The sequence below is a fragment of the Cricetulus griseus genome, chromosome 2 (genome assembly GCF_003668045.3).
Source record: "Cricetulus griseus strain 17A/GY chromosome 2, alternate assembly CriGri-PICRH-1.0, whole genome shotgun sequence".
NCBI classification, from domain to species: Eukaryota; Metazoa; Chordata; class Mammalia; order Rodentia; family Cricetidae; genus Cricetulus; species Cricetulus griseus.
The window spans coordinates 311533362-311552188 of record NC_048595.1 but is presented as its reverse complement, the minus strand read 5'-3'; the positions used below and the strand labels follow the sequence as shown (position 1 = coordinate 311552188).

The following is an 18827-nucleotide window of genomic DNA, read 5'->3' as shown; positions in this document are numbered from 1 at the left end:
CATGTCCAATGAACTGACAGATCATTTTAAAAATCACAGGCAAAGAACATTGGCATTGCCAGGCAAGAGGTCCACAGTTATGAAAATCATCTAACTGTAACTTAAGTCAATCAGTTAAGCTTTGTGAATGAATACTCTCTGAGGTGCTGTCATGCAAATGTGGTGCCCATACTTAACAAGTGGTGTATTATATGTGTAAAAACATTCAAAACAAAAGGGTTACTCCACCTGTAATACCATCACTCAGGGGGCTGAGGCAGCAAGTTCACCCTAAGTTCAAGACAGGTCTGTGACACCTAGTGAGTTCAAGGCCAGCCTGGACTGTGAAGTGATACTTTACCTAAAAACAAAAATAAAGAAAGGTCATTACAATGAGGTGATAGCTGTGCTTTGTAAATTATCTGTGGTAATTATGTCACAATTTAGGTATCACCACACTGAGTAGTTTAAGAATGTTCAATTTCTGGGCCAGTGAGATGGCTTGGCATTTAAAGGTGCTTGCTGCCAAGCCCAACATCCTGTGTTCAATTCCTGGGACCGACATGGTCAAAGGAGAAAACTGACTCCCACAAGTTGTCCTTTGACTTCCACACATGCTTCATGGCACCTGTACCCACCCTTAACCTCCCCCCAAAAAAACCCCACAAATACACACATAATTTTATTTTCCAGTTGAATCTCAATAAAACTAAAAACATCTAATGAAGAAAACACTCTGAGGGGCTGAAAAATGTCTCAGAAGTTAAGAGTACTTGCTGCCCCTGCAGAGGACCAGGGTTCATTCCCAGCACCCACATGGAGGCTAACAATCTGTTAACTCCAGTTCCAGAGGACCTGACGCCCTCTTCTGGCCTCTGGAGGCACCAGGCACACATGTAGTACACATACAAATATGTAGGCAAAATATTCATACACAGGAAATAAATCAATGAATGTTAAAAACAACTCTGTAAACTATCTGCATTGATATTTTAACTTTTAGAAAAATTAAAAGTCCTCGCTAGCCTGGGAAGTGCTCTGTGGAGTCACAGCTTCTTTATTTCTTCCCAGGAAACCTTCAGAACTTCTCAGGGCAAGCCATCACCATGTCTCCATGTGTATAAAAGCCAAAGGAACTGTTATTTTAACCTAACTGTTTAATCAGGCCATTTGCCTATCACCAGAGTAGTCTGTCATTCTACCTCCGAGGACCTCACTGCAGCCTTCAGCCTTTCCCCCTTACCGGCATGGTGGAGCTGGTTCATCAGATACCATGGATACCATCCTGACTTCTCCACCTTCAGTCCTAGTTCTCTAATGGCTGTGTGTCCAGTTGCAGCTTCCTGCCTGCTTGCAGGTTCACCAACATGCACAGGAGGTTATGAGACATGCATGTGAGCTGAGAGCTATGGGTTGCTATGCTCAACCCTCATTGCCCAACTCTGGCTTATCATCTCATATTTGTCCCTTGCAGGGATCTTATCGCTGTGGGCCTTGCAAACCAGGGTACACTGGTGACCAGACAAGGGGGTGCAAGACTGAAAGAAACTGCAGGAACCCAGAGCTGAACCCGTGCAGTGTGAATGCACAGTGCATTGAAGAGAGGCAGGGAGATGTGACATGTGTGGTAAGCTCTTGATTTGCTTGACTGTCTTCCTCTTCCTTTTAAGCACAACCCTCCCCAGTTCCTACTTGCTTCAGGGTAAATGTGTGCCAAAACTTATAAGTTGTAGCCCAGGTCAGCACAGAATATAACGGGCTCAGTTAGGTTTCTGAGCAACAATCTGAAGCCCATCCAACCTTGATGTCCCTCTTCTCTACCTCTTAGCTGAGGAGCAACTAGCCACTTGGACACCTGGATGGTGGGACCCCTATGGGATACCAACTCCCTATGGCCTTCTGTGGAAATTTTAGCCTAAAATGCCGACAACCAAGAGGAGTGAGAGCCCCCCTTCCCTCTCCTCCTGCTCTGTCCCCCTATTTATACTTTATGGCATACTTATTGTCATTCATAACTGTCCTCACCCTTTAGATGTCCAGTGATACTGTGGCCTCATACTCTGGGGGAGGGGGAGTACAAAGATAAATGAGAGGGCTAGCAGAAACTGGGAAATCTGTCACCCATGGATGGGTTGCACCTTTTCTGTGGCACTCAACCCTGCTGTAGGCACAGCTCAGTGAGTGGTCAGCCTTTCTCTCCATTCCCAGCTCTGGTGCCCTGCTCTTAGCTGAGTCCCTCAGGCACTAGCATCTCGCTGCCTTGAGTTGCTGGCTTCTTTCTCTGCTGTGGAGCTCCAGGCACACAGTAGGAGAGCTTCTGCCTGTGGTCCTGTATCCATGGTGAGCCCCTCTAACAGCATAAAAATCCCCCACCCCCAGGGACAGGGGCAGGCGTGGTGGCTCATATCTGTAATCCCAGCACTTGGGAAGTAGAGGCAGGCAGATCTCTGAGTTTAAGGCCAGCCTGGTCTACACAAACTCTTATGTCATAGAGAGTTAGTTCCAGGCCAGCCAGAGATGGACATTGCGACCCTGTTTAAAAAATAATAATAAAATAATAAAAAAAAACAATTCCCCATCACATTGCTCAAATTTACACTTCTTTATCTTTCTGACTGGAACCTTTCCTCAGTCATCTTATCATTTTTCAAATCAGAAAATAAGATTGAAAAGTTAAAAAAAAAAAAGGTATAATAAAGTCGGCCTTCCATGGCTGTACAAGTATGCTAGAGCAAGGTCTGGAGAATGCACTGTGTCAGAGAAAGAAAAAGAGCCAAACTTTCCACTAATCCTGATGGTTGGGCATGCTACTGCACACATGTACTTTGTTTTAAAGCCATTGAAAAGCAAGTATATATCTGTGCTTAAATTCTCATTTTCTATGAACAAATTGATGGCTCCTCCGGGATGGTGGGTGATGGGCCTCTTAATATGTTTTTGAATTCGTAATAAGGCACAACGACAGATGGTAAAGGATTAATAAACTCGGTGTGACTACTAAAATAATTTAATCTGCCAGAAAATGGCTCATTAAAAATGTATTTGTTCCTAGAGGAAATTTTTTCCTCATTAAAATGAGTGGAGGACTGGACCCACAGCTGAACTTGCAAAGGCACGGAAGCCCTTGAGTGGGATGGGGCTATGGGGCGGGGCCTTTGGTATCAGGGGCGGGGCTCACTCAGGCTGTACTGGGAGAGCAGAGGAGGAGGACAGGTAGGGGCTGCAGCACCAGGGATGTTATTGGAGGAAAAACACCTTATTGCTATTGAGAAGCCAGGACGTTTCCCAGAGATCTATTCCCTGCTGCTGGTCCTGACTCTTCAGCTTTGTCCCCTCTTATCTCCTGTCACCTCTGGGGCCAGGTACACTTTTCCTGGTAGCTCCCAGGCTTTCTGGAGCAGTCTGCACCTCTTCCTCTTGCACCCTCCCCTGTGCCTTCACCCCGACTCCTACCTCCCTCACCTCCACCCCCACTCCCCGCACCCGAGCTGATTCTCAGGCTCCACCTCACACCCAGCAGCTTTTAGGAAGGATTCTTGGTGAGTCAGACATCCTGTCTCTGGGGCACCTTGGATATTTGAGGGAAAAGTCAAAAATGTACATTAACCAAATGCAGGGGTAGAAGTTGGAAGTGGACAGGCTTGAGGTTAATGTTCCCTACTCTGAGAGCCAGGGCAAGGCCAGCACTGACCCAGGTTGAGCTCATGTGACTCTTGCATAAAGACAATGATGACCTTGCAGTGTCTTAAGGAGTGGAGAAAAAGACTAGGAAAATCCACTTAAGAGAAACTGCTAGAGAAATGACTCAGCAGATAAAGGTACCCTCCACCACACACACACACACACACACACACACACACACACACACACACACACACACACACACACATTTTGGGCAACACTGTAAATGTAACTTTAAAAACTGAAACAAAATTGCTGCTTCCCACCTGATCTGCTGGTGGTGAGGCTTTCTGTTGGCTCTCTGCACAGCAGGCTATTGAAGGGGACATGTCAGAGGGGAAGGTACACAGAGCCAGCACTGACCACACCAGTAGGAACCACCTCTGTTCTAAGAAAGGGACATGAACAGAGATTAAGCACCTTAAAGTTTCCCTCTTTGGGTGGAAACTGACCCAAAAGAACTAATTCATATACAAGCCTATGTCCCAAAATCGATAAATGCTGCAGTCGCCCACCCACTTGGTCTTGATTTCAAGGGAGAGGAGATGAATTGAACAGTCTTGGGAAGAACACTTTGATCACAACCCCAAATTAGGAATACCTTCAGAACTGGAAAGATGGCTCAGCCGTTAAGAGTACTTGTGCTTTTTCAGAAGACCTGAGTTAAATTTCAGCACCTGTGTGTGGCTCACATCTCCTTGTAACTACAGTCCCAAGTAATCCAATGCCCTCTTCTCTCCTCTGCAGGCACCTGCACATACATACTCTTAGGTGCACACCTACACACATTAAATTAATAAATGTTTGGACCCAGTACTCCACAAGCTAAACTAGTACACTCTCAGAAGGACAAATGTACCAAAATGATCTGAAGCACCACTGTCAGTCATAGCAAAGTTGTTAGAAACCTGACACCCCCAGTAGAAAATCAATTGAGTCAATCCAGGCATGCCCAGTGCAGCCTTATCTGCAATAGATATGTGGCCACTTAAAAGAATACCATGAATGTGCATGGAGAGATTCAGAGAAACCACCAAAATAAAATGTCACCTTATTTTTTGAGTTGCAATAGAGTATATACACCTAACTGTGTGCAGCCAACTCGATGAGAAGACAAAAGAGGACTGTGCATCTGCCTGTCTGTTCGCAGACCATCTCTGAGTGTGTACATGAGAGTGGGTTGCCTTTGTTTGTTTGAGCCACAGGAACAGGAGCTAGAGTGGAGATTCTCTGTCTATCTCCCTTTGAGCTTTGGAGTTTAGAATCATTAAGTCTGTTTCTATACAACTGAAGATGGAGGTTTCTGTCCTACCTGGTCCCCAGCCATTCAATCCCAAATAAATACACAGAGGCTTATATTAATTATAAACTGTTTGGCCAATGGTTCAGGCTTCTTATTGGCTAGGTCTCTCTTAAGTATTAACCCATTTCTATTAAACTATATGTTGCCACAAGGCTGTGGCTTATCCATAATGCTCCAGCATGTTACTCCTTCAGTGACTACATGGCATCTCCCTCTGGCAACTCTCTCTCTCTGTCTTCCTCTTCCCAGCATTCTCCTAGTTTGGTAGCCCAGCCTATACTTCCTTCCTGGCTCCTGGCCTTTCAGCGTTTTATTAAACCAATAAGAGAAATATATATTCACAGCATACAGAGGGACATCCCCCATCATACAACTATAAACTGCTTTTGCATTTTTCTTGTTTTGTTAGTTTGTATATGGTGGAGCAGGGGGTGGTTCACAATCACACAAGTGATGCTAGAAGTTTTCCTTTATTGAACTCCACCATATCCATTTGAGGCAGAGTATTTACTGAATCTTGGGCTCACTGATTGCATGGGACTATCTGTCCAACAGGCTGTAGGGAAGTTCGGTTGCCACCTCTACAGCATTGGAATTATGGACATGAGCCTAGCCTTTTCAATGGGTGCCATGGACCCAAAATCAGGTCCTCATGCTTGTACAACAAGCATCTTACTAAGACTGAGGCATCTTCCTGCCATTGTTTGGTTTGTGGGGGACAGAACTTCAGAGTGCCCAGGCTGACTTTTAACTCTTTCACTATTTATGGAGGATGACCTTGAACAGATTCTAATCTGTCTCCATCTCCTAGTCCTGAGGTTGTAGGCATGGTCCAGCATGCTTAGCACAACTGAACTGTTACATTGCATCTACCCAGGATGTGAGGCTTCTGGATCCTCCCCCTGGGGAATGGTCACACAGGGGCAGGGACCAAGTTGGTCACCTGCCTTCTTGGGGACTGTTTTCCCAGGCCTCTAACAGACTCTCTCTTTGCAGTGTGGTGTTGGTTGGGCTGGTGACGGCTATGTCTGTGGAAAGGATGTAGACATTGACAGTTACCCCGATGAAGAACTGCCATGTTCTGCCAGGAATTGCAAGAAGGTAAGGAGAACAAGCATAGAAAAAATACCCTATGGACTTCCAGAGCCAAAATTTTGAAGTAGCTACATCTCAAATGAAGCAAACAAAACAGCCACTAACCAAGCCAGGCAACCACACTCAGTCTTGAGGTCAGAAATACTTTTTGACATGAGACAAGTAGACGGATAGTACATGACTCTGAGCTGCTTCCACTATCAGGATAACTGCAAGTATGTGCCAAACTCTGGCCAGGAAGATGCAGATGGAGACGGCATTGGAGATGCGTGTGATGAGGATGCTGATGGAGACGGGATCCTGAATGAGCAGGTACCAGCTTTGAGGGGGAATGCATGCACACTGCAACACACCAGGGATTGTGGAACTGAGACTATGAAATCAGTCACTGAGATTAATCACCTCAAACCTTTTATCTCCATGACCATGTTCTCACAGCATTGCAGCTTGTCCTCTGAGAGTCACAGGTGTTTAAAATATAAAACAGACAGGCTTGGGAAGCCACAACAGTGAGGCAGGTATAAGTCTGAGTAAGTGCCTAAACTCCTTTTCCCCATTTAGGACAACTGTGTCCTGACTCACAATGTAGACCAAAGGAACAGTGATAAAGATATCTTTGGGGATGCCTGTGACAACTGCCGGACTGTCCTAAATAATGACCAGAGGGATACTGACGGGGATGGAAAAGGAGATGCATGTGATGACGACATGGATGGAGATGGTAGGTTTGTTTTGCTTGGTCTTTTGTTCCGAATTCCTTTTGACCTCACTAGTAGTGGGAATAGATGTGCTGACTCAGGAACTCCCCCTATAGTGTTTACTCTGACCTATGTCTGGTAGTCCAGTAACCCTGTATGTTTCTGGTACTTTATACCATTGACAGGAACCCTGAGAGAGTACATTTTACTCATGTCGTGTCAGAGGTATGTCTACAGGGCATCTGTCTTCTTGGCTCCTCCCTGACTCCCCAACTTTCCCACACCCCTACTTTCCTTCTCCCCCACTCCTAAACATGGAAGAGAACTGGGAATGGAGAACTCAGTAAGGTCTGTTATGGAATATTACTTTAACTATGTAAAGATTGTTACATTTGTTTATGCTGCATTTGTTTAACTATGTAAAGATATGTTACATTTGTTTCATATTGCCTGCCTAAGGCACCTGATTGGTCTAATAAAAAGCTGAATGGCCAGTAGCTAGGGAGTAGAGGGATAGGTGGGGCTGGTGGGCAGCCAGAATAAGTAGGAGGAGGAATCTGGCTCCAGAGAGAAGAGAAAATGAGGGAGAGTGTGTGGGGGGGACCCCGGTCCAGCCAGCCAGGCAGCTGCCAGACACATAGACATGGAGGAAGCAGGAAAGTAGAACATACAAAATGAAAGGTAAAAAGCCATGAGACAAAATGTAGATGAAGAAAAACAGGTTAATGTAAATTATAAGAGCTAGTGGGACAAGCATAAGCTAAGATCGAGCATTCAGGCCTGAACGCAGGCCAGGAAGATGTAGCCAGCCCCTGCCTGCTCTGGGCAGGGCTGGGATGTCATGGTGTCTGCACTACCCAGCTCTGGGATTCTACCGTGGGGACTCTATGAGTTTCATGTCATGGGCAGCTCTGAAACCTCGTAGGTTGAGGAAGGACATTTTATTCAATACGGTGTCTATAGCATATGACAACTGTCATTTAAAGGCAGCCTAGGATCTGACTTTCTGCAAACATAGCACACCACTAAAGGAACCTCCTTTTAAAAATGCTAACCCCTCAAACACACACATTCACTCCTCCAGAATATATGCACCTCCCCTAAAGCACAGTGAGCTAGAGTGTCAACCTCACTGCAGTGGTATGCTGATAAACCCATTCAATAAAGTACCCTAACCTGTGGCATTTGTTCATCTCTACAATATCACCCCCTTCACTGTTGCTTATTTCAAATGCCATTGAACATGAAATTGAGAAACAGGGATTCAGTAGGCCCAGGCCCAACTCCTGTACCCACTGCCCAAAGGCCTTTTGTCTCCATTCAAATTTAGACTCCTACAAGGTCCTCCTTCTGTGGGTCAGCCCACCCAGTCATCATGGCCTCCATCTCTGGATGCTGCCACAGCCCTTAACATCTTAGACAGGTTAGAGTTCGTTGGGTGGCTGCCTTAGAGAGCTGTTCATGTCTGAGTCTCACAGAGCCTTTCTTTGAAGTCACCTCCAGATACTACTAAAGACGGCAATGTAACAAAGGCCCAGCAGGAGTACGTGACCACAGACGGCTTCTCAGCTGCTAGAATTCTCTATGTTCTGCCATTTTCTATGACAGTCTCCTGACCCATGGTAGCATCCTTTTCTTTCAGGAATAAAAAACATTTTGGACAACTGCCCCAGAGTTCCCAACCGTGACCAGCGGGATCGGGATGGTGATGGTGTTGGAGATGCTTGTGACAGCTGTCCTGATGTCAGTAACCCTAATCAGGTTAGTAAGACGGGGTTCACACTGTAGACTGAGTTCCCTCATGGAAATATTCACTAAAAATCAACATCTGGAAAAACCCAGCCAAGCTGTTGGCCAGTTCTTTGCTGTTGAATCAAGGCTCAAGAGAAGAAAAGATGTGCATTAGGCCTGAGAATGATGGGACTGAAATGACCCACACGCGATAGTTATTGACAACTGCACTGATTAAGCCAATGGAAAGGTTTAAGTCCTTTTCATTGATGGCCAGACCAAGAGCAGGCTTGTGCCTCTGAAAAGTCTTTTGGTGTCCAAGCTCAGGGATACAGAGTTTTAAAGACAAAACCACCAAAACCATAATTTCCATCAAAGTTAGATGAAGGTCAGCGTAACCATGAACCGTTCATTCCTGGCAGAGCATGGTAGTTATTTTAGATATAACTTGTCAATTATTTTTACTCATATTTTTCTAGTTATTTTATTTAATTGTTTTGCTTAATGTATCTGAACCATGGTCAAGGATGTAAAAACCCCAAATGTGTTGCCAAGGCAGATATGCCTGTGGAGAGGAGGCAGGTAGAGGGCTGAGAGCTGTCTAAGCACACAAAATGGAGTTACAACAAGATGGCATTCCCTGAGACAGGACAGAAACACATGAGACCCTTGGGAATCACCTCACAACCACACAACACTGATGGCGTTAGTAGCATGGCCTTAATGATGCCCAAACAAGTTTCTACTGTCAAAAAATAGAAACATGGACACGATCCTAATCACATGCCCCTTTAGTTTCTAAGTCTATGTATGAACATTGCAGATTAAGTTGCAGATTAAGATGTGTTTTTTTCTTCCCATACACCTGCTGCTTGGATCTCTGGGCATGCTGAGCAGTCTGTTTCTGAAGCCCCAAAAAAGAGAGTCCTTGTTACCCACTGTGCCTCACTCCTCATCCCGTCTCAACTCCTAAGAGCAGACAAAACATAGAGTCAATGTGCTTTGACCCATGCCTGTGTCTGGCTCCTTTCCAACTGAGCCAGAGCACCCTGTCTCTGCTCGCCACTGTGCCACCCAGAACCTTTCCCAAGCAGCTCAGCTGGTGTGTGGGCAGCCCCTCCATGAAGCTTGATATTTTAGAAGGCTTTTTTGAAAATTCAGCATTGTGCCTACACCAATATGGTGTTGTCCTTTTGCAGTTTTATACCACCCTGGTTCCCAAGAAATAATTCCTTAAACCCAGTGATGATGGGCCAGGCCTGCCCTCTCGGGAATAGTTCATACATGCAGACCCGGTGGTAAATAACATGTTCTACTTACTCTCTTTGCAGTCAGATGTGGATAATGATCTGGTTGGGGACTCTTGTGACACCAACCAGGACAGGTATGGTATGCCTCCCAATTGCAAGGAAACGGGTGGGAGGTCTGAGACTGGGAATTGTCAGAGATTTTTGCTGACTTTTGCTCTAGGATCTCTGGATGGATCAGGTTTCTGTGAGACAGAGGCTCCTCCTTTGCTCCAGGCCACTGTATCTCCCTGAAAATACTGTGTAGGGAGCAGGGGTTTCAGCCAGATGCCATTAATGACCTAATCTCTTTTTGCCTCAGTTTCCTTTCCTATAAAATGGAAGTGACTGTAGATATATAGCCCATGGGTTGTCATTGAAATGAGTTAACCCAGGAAAGATGCCTTTTGTGTTTTCTGTTATAAAGCTACCATTCAACATATCGGGAAAAGTTCATCATCACCCCAAACAGAGGGTCTCGCTGAGACATCATTGTTGTTTATTGTCCTTGATGTCTTTTCTGTTTCATTGAGAAGAATTATTCTATGGAGAGCATGTTTTCCATTCTTCCTAGCCCAACAAGGAGTCCCCTATGAAGCCCAGGGAGAGCAGGGGACAGAGCTTAGTGATAAAAACATTTGCCTAGCATGTGCAAGGCCAGGAGTGCACTTCTCAGCACCACCACAAAGAAAACAGAAAAGGAGGCAGAGTGGAGCAGAAGGGCCACAAGAAAAGCACAACTAAGTGCCACTCAGCCATAGGTGTCTATACCCCCAGGTACCCCATCCTCTCCGTGGGACCTTGGGGAATTTGCATTCAGTTACTGGGGGGTTATCCAGGGTCTTGCCCCTGCTAGCCAAGCACTCTACCACCTAGCTATATTTCACCCCCTCCCTCCTTGGGTGATTCTTGGAAAGATGGTCAGGGCAAGTCTGAATGGGTAAGGATTCCCCAAAGGCAAAGCAGGACAACATGTGGTTCTTCTAGTAACTGGACCACAGACTCACTTCCCTTGCAGAATCAGTTCCCACAGCATTCCTCGGGACAGCTCCTGTGAGGTCCCATCTTCCTCATGCTCCATCCTTACTGCCATGTGCATCCCTGTCAAGTGGACTCAGGTGTTTCCTTGATCTCTTAGATGTTTGTTACTTCATCAGAACCATAAAAAACAATCACCACACCTTATAGGTTAAGTGAAAACCCAAAATAATACAGGGGAAGCTCCAGCATAGGGCCACCCCCTGGGGCAACTTGCAGAAGATGGTGGCTATTACAGGTACTGCAGCATAGGAGAGGTGAGCAGTGACACAGTCTGACATTGGCTATCTGTCTCTCTGAGCAGAAGGTAGGGCTGGCACCCTGACAACTACCCTAAATGATGTACTGTGTGAATCAAGAATGTTCCCAGTGGTGGGTCACCATGTACTCTGGTTACTGTCTATAGAAATCTCTAAAATAGCCTATCCCACCATCCTCTAGATATTCACCTAAAACAAATGACTCATTCTCCCATATTCCCATGAACTTGAGCCACACCAGGAGAGGGCTAGGAACTGCTTGTTTCTCCATAGAGGTAGCAGGGCTCTGTGGATTGTTCTGACCCATCCACCACGCTCTAGTGCTATGAGAAGTGCAGAAATCCGGCTTTCTCAGCCGCAGTATTCCAGTGTGCATGTTGAACTTAGCCTCCCTGGGGCCCTTCTGCCCTCTGTATGAAAAGAGGGCAGTGTCCTCTGTGTCCTCTCCTAGGGGGTATAAGAGCAGTTTCTAGGCCAAGACAGGCCTGGAGTGGAGCAGAGTGAAGGGAATCCATTCTGATCCCTCGTAGCCACAGAAGGTCCCAGAAGACTTGGAAGGTCCTCCCAGAGACAGAGCAATTGTACCATCCCCCAAGCTGCCACCTGCTACCCCTCCCACCCACCCCCACCCTGTGGCCCTTCATCCTGGAAGGGAGAAAAGTTGGGTAGACAGAGAGTGAGCTTCCTGGGATGTCCTTTAGAACAGCCCCGGGTACAACCAGTGCACTCACTTCTGGGGAAAGAGCAACCTCTCCTCCACAACCCTCCCTGTGGCATTCCAGTCTGAGTCCTCATGGGGTTACCAGATGGGAATCATGAAAATCAACGTAACAGAAAACATCAGAGGGCTCGGTTCCTAGAGCCAGGTGCATAGGGTGGGCTTTTTACAGGTGTTACAATCGAGTCATTCGGTCTCTAAGCTGTCCCCTGAGACAGGCCCTGTGCTCATCACTGTCTTATAGATGAAGACTGGAACTCTCAGCTCCAGTATGCCTGAGGTCATTGCTCACCAGTGCCTGAGCAAGAGCTCACATGTGTCTCCACGTCTCTTGCCTTCACATTTCCTTGCAGTGAGGTGTCATCTAGCAGCCCTTAGAGATGACAGCAGCCCAAGTCACATATCACAGAAATAGACTCTTATCTTCAAACAGAAAGTGGCTGGCTTCTTTCAGGAGACTGGAGAAGCAGGGTAGATGTTTCTGAGGCTGCCTTATCAAAGAAAGGTCTGATAGGGTCTGATAAAGACAGCCCATCCAGACTCCTCCCCAGGAGCAGAGGCTTCAGTCTCTACTAAACTATAATTTTCCTCTGCAGTGATGGGGATGGCCACCAGGACAGCACAGACAACTGCCCCACCGTCATTAATAGTGCCCAGCTGGACACTGATAAGGATGGAATTGGCGATGAATGTGATGATGACGATGACAACGATGGTATCCCAGACCTGGTGCCCCCTGGCCCAGACAACTGTCGGCTGGTTCCCAACCCAGGCCAGGAAGATAGCAACAGTAAGCATGCGCAGCCCAGGGCTGCCTGGGACACACACACCTCTAGACTCCTTGCAGCCATATGAAGGGATGCACACTTCCCTGGGGCATCATCAGCTTTCCCACTGCCCACCAGTTCTGCTTCAAATCTGGCTTGCATAGAGCAGGCATCTGAGAGACAGCAGTCTGCACCTGGGGCAGAGCTCACCAGCCTGGCTGCTTCCTGAGCAGTCCTGGGAGGAGGTCACATAGAACAGGGCACAGCCATGTGCTACAGCTCAGTCCCCAAAGGCCCTCAGCGCAACTCTGGCCTTGCGTGCCCCTGCCCCTGGGAGTCATATGGAGAGAAACACACAAACTCACACACCTGTGAGGACTGGGCAGCTAAGGAACCATGTGCACCAGGCAAGATGGGAAATGACACAGAAGGAGGGGGCTCATCCTAACAAAGCAAATGCTGTGTCTCCACTGTCATTCCAGCTGAGCAGAATGCACCTGTGGGTCACATTAACCTTAGGGGACACCAAAGATAGTCTTAAAGATATTCTGGTGGTAATAATTCCTGGATTTGTGCACCTGTTAGACATTTGCTCCATATAAGGTCGGGCTTAAGATCTATCAGGTGGTGAACCTAACTGTATGAAAGCTTTCTGGGAAAGAGTTGGGGGCAACCTTATAGACTGATGTTACAAGAAACTCTAGGTGGTTTCTGAGTGGCCTAATTGGCTGTCATGAGGGCTCTGCAAATTCAGATCCTCTCCTGACTCTCAAAAAACCCTGGCCTGGAGGTGGGAGCTTGGGCTTTTCTGTCCCCTGCCCAGGCCCCTTCTCTGCTGAGGAGGTAGGCCTCAGCATCATTGTACTCCTGCCTCCTCCCTTCTTCAACTCAGGTGATGGAGTAGGGGATATCTGTGAAGCTGACTTCGACCAGGACCAGGTCATCGATCGCATTGATGTCTGCCCTGAGAATGCAGAGATCACCCTGACTGACTTCAGGGCTTACCAGACTGTGGTCCTGGACCCTGAAGGGGACGCCCAGATCGACCCCAACTGGGTGGTCCTGAACCAGGTACACATTACATGTTGGCACTGGTTCTACTCAATCTTTTTACCAAGAGCATTCTGAGAGTGGCAGGTGGCATGTGGAGGGCATTCACTACCAAATGGCTCTGCTCTTTTGGCATAGGTTCTTCCTGGTGGCCTTGTGGCACTGTACTTTTGTGAGATATGGAATTGACTCTCCCCAAAACTTTTGTGGTTGCTCATGGTGACACTTCAGTAAGTGGCTGAGATGACTGGAACTAGAGACTCCTCAGCAATGTGATCCATAAGCTAGGTTCCCCATCTTTCCAATAGACTGCCTCCTGCACATGCCACCAACTGTGCCACTGAAGAAGGCACAGGGGCTAATAGAGTTTCCAGAGCCACAAAGCACATCTCATTGGTCCTAGTGTCATTGTTGTTGCTGTGACCAAATACTCTGTCCAAAGAAACCTAGGGGAAAAAGAGTTTATTTTCACTCACAATTCCAAGTTTTAGTCCATTGTTGTAGGGAAGTTGAGGCAGGAACTTGAAGTAGCTAGTCATATCACATCTGAAGTCAAGCTCTGAGAGAAGTTTGCACATGTCTGGTCTCTGCTCTTTCTCCACTCATATAGACCGAGGCTGGCAACTGGTGCTACCCAAAGAGGGTTGAATCATCCACATCAACTAACCAATCGAGACAATTTCCCCCATGGGTATGACGCAGGACACCCTAACCTAGGCAGCCCATCGTCGAGTGGCTCTTCCAAGTGATCCTACATTGTGTTAAGCACAACAAAAGCACAAATGTCCATCAGAATGTATGTTGTATGTCCCCTGCCTAGTTCAGCGGTTATTACATCAGCTGATGTGACAGTATTAGCAAAAGTATTTCCTGTCAGCACTGAGCTTTCTTTAAACCTTCTTGCCATACTTGCACCTCCCTCAAGTCGATATCAAACAGAAAAACATGTCAGATACTGAACTGCACACAGTCACCATACACAGCCTGAGGTCCCTCCCGGGCTGTCCCCAGTTCTCTCAGCCCCCTCAAGGTTGTCTGAACTCCCTATCCTCTCTCCACAGGGCATGGAAATTGTGCAGACCATGAACAGTGACCCTGGCCTAGCAGTGGGTACGTCCTGAGCCTCTTCCTGTGTTTGTAGCATTCTGCCAGCTGTTAGTGTGGCTTTTTCTAATTGCATTTGAACTCCGCAGGGTACACGGCATTTAATGGAGTCGACTTTGAAGGGACCTTCCACGTAAATACCCAGACAGATGATGATTATGCTGGCTTTATTTTTGGTTACCAAGACAGCTCCAGCTTCTACGTGGTCATGTGGAAGCAGACAGAGCAGACATACTGGCAGGCCACGCCGTTCCGCGCAGTAGCAGAACCTGGCATTCAGCTCAAGGTATTGGTGGTTTTAATTCCCAAGTTTGTCTTTCTCCTAGGCCCTTCACCTCCCTTTACATTTTAGAGTTCTCCAAAAAAGCACCAAGTTAATCTGAGAAATGGATATAGTCATGCTGATGCTGATCTCAGGGAGCCTAAGGTGACAACCTTTTGTTCCCTCCATTGAACCAGCTACCTTCCAACCTGTGTGACTCCCATGCTGGAAGTGTCAGGCTGAGTGGGGTCAAAGAGAGGTTTAGCAGTAGTTCTCAACCTTCCTAATGCTGAGACCCTTGAATACAGTTCCATATTCTGTGGTAATCCCCAACCTTAAAGTTATTTTTGTTGCTACTTCATAACTGTGATTTTGCTACTGTTATGAATTGTACTGTAAACATTTTTGGAGATGGGGTTTACTAAGGGGTCACAACCCACAGGTTGAGAGCCACTGGTTTAAGGCATCCTTCAGGCAGACCTATCCTAGAAGCTAGCCAATGTATTTAATCAAAGGGATGGATTGTACAGGAATGACAGGTTACTTCTGCCACTCCAGCCAGGACAGAGGCATGCTTTCACAGTCAGACATTCAGTGAGAGCCCTCAGTGGGCAAACAGACAGAGCCTTAGACTTGTATCAGGAAAAATATGGAGTTAATAGCACAGTACTATCCATTGCTGAATTCCACAGGACTAGGGCCAGGTCAGTAGAGGTGACATTTAAAGTTTATTCTTTTGCCAGCATAACACTGCACCCTGGCAGCGGGCATGGACTCGCCTCCATGTTGACCTCAGACACCTGAAGCAGGAAGGACCTTCATGTCCTTCCTCTACTAACATCTTGCTCATGTCTTTGTCCAGGCTGTGAAGTCTAAAACTGGCCCAGGGGAACATCTCCGCAACTCCCTGTGGCACACGGGGGACACCAGCGACCAGGTCAGGCTGCTGTGGAAGGATTCCAGGAATGTGGGCTGGAAGGACAAGGTGTCCTACCGCTGGTTCCTTCAGCACAGGCCCCAGGTGGGCTACATCAGGTAAGCTGAGGGCCCTCCTGCCATGGACGGAGAGGGAGGTACACAGGCCGCTCTACAAACCAGAGCCTCCACTTTCCCAAGCAGTCCCAACCTCTGATGGTCCACAGGGCAGGGCTCCCAGAAGAGAGGTGGGGTGAAGACACAGGGCTTAACTGCTCCCTGGACAGTAAAGCAAAGCTGCGAAGCAGAGGGTACTTCAGGGGGACACTGTGGCCTTGGATGTGCTCTTCGTAAAGTGTGAGGGTGGATCTGATGAGTGGGACAGGAGAGAGGATACCCAGACACTCCCAAGACTCCTATGGGCCTCATGCAATCCCTCATGCATAGACCCCACCAACTGCAGAGCTTTTACAGTCTGTCCCCTTTACTGGGTCATACGTTCCAAAGGGCAGCATCTGTGGTTTGCCTGGCATGTACTGTGCACAGCGTGAACTTTCCATCATGTACATCATGTCACTGATGTGATGGCTTCGTTTCTTATAGGATTATTTTTTTAAACTAGTCTTGGGAATTACCATGGCTTAGAGCTGTGTCTGTGAAATGCAGTCAGTCTTCATGCCCTAGACTTGCAAAGGTGGTGTGTTGTGTTTAGGGGGTATATGGATTGCTATTTCCCAGCCAGGGCAGGCAGGTTCCAGGGGGTCTGTGCACCTAGTGAGAACAAAGTGGAGAGAGAGAATTCATCTTCTGTCCTTTGTGGTCTTGTGTCACGTCTGTGTTCATGCCACAGGAAGACTGGGCTTGATCATGTTGTTACCTGACTGAGCTCAGTGTGCCTCTTCTGTCCCAAAACGAGATCATAGAAAATATGACCTATCTATGTATATAATTTTAGAAAAATCAACCTGAACCCTAAAACTGCAAAGAAATGAGAATTGATTGCTATACAACAAAATAGGAAATGTTTGGGCACGGCTACACCAGAGGACAAAGGAAGCAGCCATTTGGAACCATGCCTAGAAGCATATGAAGGTGGCATTCAAACACGGAGTAATGAGTAGGAGAATTAAATATTACAGTGGCATTGCCAATGCTGATCTGTGAACCAATTCTTAATTTCTAAACAAGACAATGTTCAGGCATTTCTTGGTTTACCCTGGGAAAATGAATGTAACTTGAAGTCAGTGTAGAAGAGCCTGATACTCAGAGGTAAAACACAGTTCCCTCTCCCAGACCCAGCTCAGTGACAGGCTCCACACCTCCCCACCTGTCAGGGAACACTCTACAAGGGTATGGAGTGCAGGACAAGCTTTGGCTATCCACTCTGGGATATTTTAAGATATGGAGGGGCTTCTGTCACTCAGTGCTACTATGACAACTGAAATCACCCCCACACCTGCCTAAAACTGCTTATGGGGTGCTGTCTCAGTGAGAATTGAGGCTCTGAAGATCCACACAGTGAAATCAGCTAGAACTGAGGAAAAAACAGACATAAGTCACAAGACAGTAAAGCCACAAAACCTCTTGTCTTTGATATCAGCTATTTCTTTTTAACACACCAAGGAGCAGCTATCAATGTTACTGTGCACCTGACATTGTGCTGGGCCTGTTGGAGACAAGTTAGGGGGACATGGACACTTGGTTCCTATCCAGGGGACTACTAATCTCAGTTGGGGGTAACCAGCAAGCATCCGTGGGAAACATGTCTGAATAAAGAGGAAAGTATGTAAGTGATCAGTGGAACCCAGTCCTCACCATGGGCGTCTGTGCTGTCTGCAGGGTGCGGTTTTACGAAGGCTCGGAGTTGGTGGCTGACTCTGGGGTCACCATAGATACCACCATGCGTGGAGGTCGGCTCGGTGTGTTCTGCTTCTCTCAAGAAAACATCATCTGGTCCAACCTCAAGTACCGCTGCAATGGTAACCTTCATGCTTATCTCCTCTCAGCACCACTGGGAGTGACCCAGAGAGAGCTGCATCTTAATTCTGTAGCACACATCCTTCCCCACAGCACACACCAAGCACTCATTGAAACCTGATGTTCCCCGAATAGCATAAGCGAAAGGCAGAGCCAGGCTTTCCTGTTTCCCAAATGTGAAAATTGAAACCCATAGAATTTAACTGCATGGTTTAGAGTTAGGGGTTCGGTGCGAAATTTATTCAGTTTAATTTACAGGCAGCCTTTCTTTTCATAAGGCTCAAACATAATCATAGACTGAAAAGGCACTCTGCTGGCTAATTTTCCTCAGGCCTATGAATAAGCACTGCTGGGCTGTAAGCCAGCAATGTGCAACAAAGGCTGCCTGAAGTAGAAAATGCCTGCAAGCCTGTGGGATTCTTGGGCGAGCTGACAGTGCCCCCTACAGGAGGCCTGTGCAGTGTGCGGTGGGCCGTGATTGCAGGGTAGACGGCCCCTCACTGACCACCGCCCATTCTTGTTGCAGACACCATACCAGAGGACTTCCAGGAGTTCCAGACCCAGAGTTTCGACCGCTTGGATAATTAAGCTGAAGAAGGAATCTCACAACTGCTTTCTCAAACACTAAAAACATTACCTTTTTTTTCTAACTTCCCATAATTCTCTTTATATTACTATGGCTTTTCTAATACCAGCCCAAATACATCAAAACTTTTTATACAGAAGTGGAAATAAAGAAGAGACTATTTCTAATAACCACGATACTCACTAGTTCCTAATGTGGGCACAGGCTCTGACGGTGTGTGTTGTTTTCTGGGGAACCCTTGGTAAACTGATGGAGTTGTTTCTGTTGCTACTTCTTTTCTGTCTTTTTCACTTGAGTATGTAGTGTGTGTCACTGAGCATGTGTGTGATTGGGACAACCCGGCAAAAGGTCTTTTCTGGGGTGACTCTTTAGTGCCA

The 18827-nt window shown here is 46.9% G+C and overlaps 1 protein-coding gene across 1 annotated transcript in view; it reads left to right on the top strand.

Moving 5' to 3' along the window:
- The window catches only part of Thbs4 (thrombospondin 4), a 44967-nt gene extending 26515 nt beyond the window's left edge, over window positions 1–18452 (top strand). Inside the window, exons 10-22 of the mRNA XM_027401734.2 lie at window positions 1454–1606; window positions 5960–6064; window positions 6263–6370; window positions 6620–6779; window positions 8399–8517; window positions 9819–9871; window positions 12386–12579; window positions 13449–13627; window positions 14668–14716; window positions 14800–14996; window positions 15835–16007; window positions 17727–17866; window positions 18391–18452. Coding sequence (XP_027257535.1) covers window positions 1454–1606; window positions 5960–6064; window positions 6263–6370; window positions 6620–6779; window positions 8399–8517; window positions 9819–9871; window positions 12386–12579; window positions 13449–13627; window positions 14668–14716; window positions 14800–14996; window positions 15835–16007; window positions 17727–17866; window positions 18391–18452 — 1692 coding nt within the window. The remainder of the gene's footprint in view (window positions 1–1453; window positions 1607–5959; window positions 6065–6262; window positions 6371–6619; window positions 6780–8398; window positions 8518–9818; window positions 9872–12385; window positions 12580–13448; window positions 13628–14667; window positions 14717–14799; window positions 14997–15834; window positions 16008–17726; window positions 17867–18390) is intronic.
- Window positions 18453–18827: the final 375 nt, after the last annotated feature.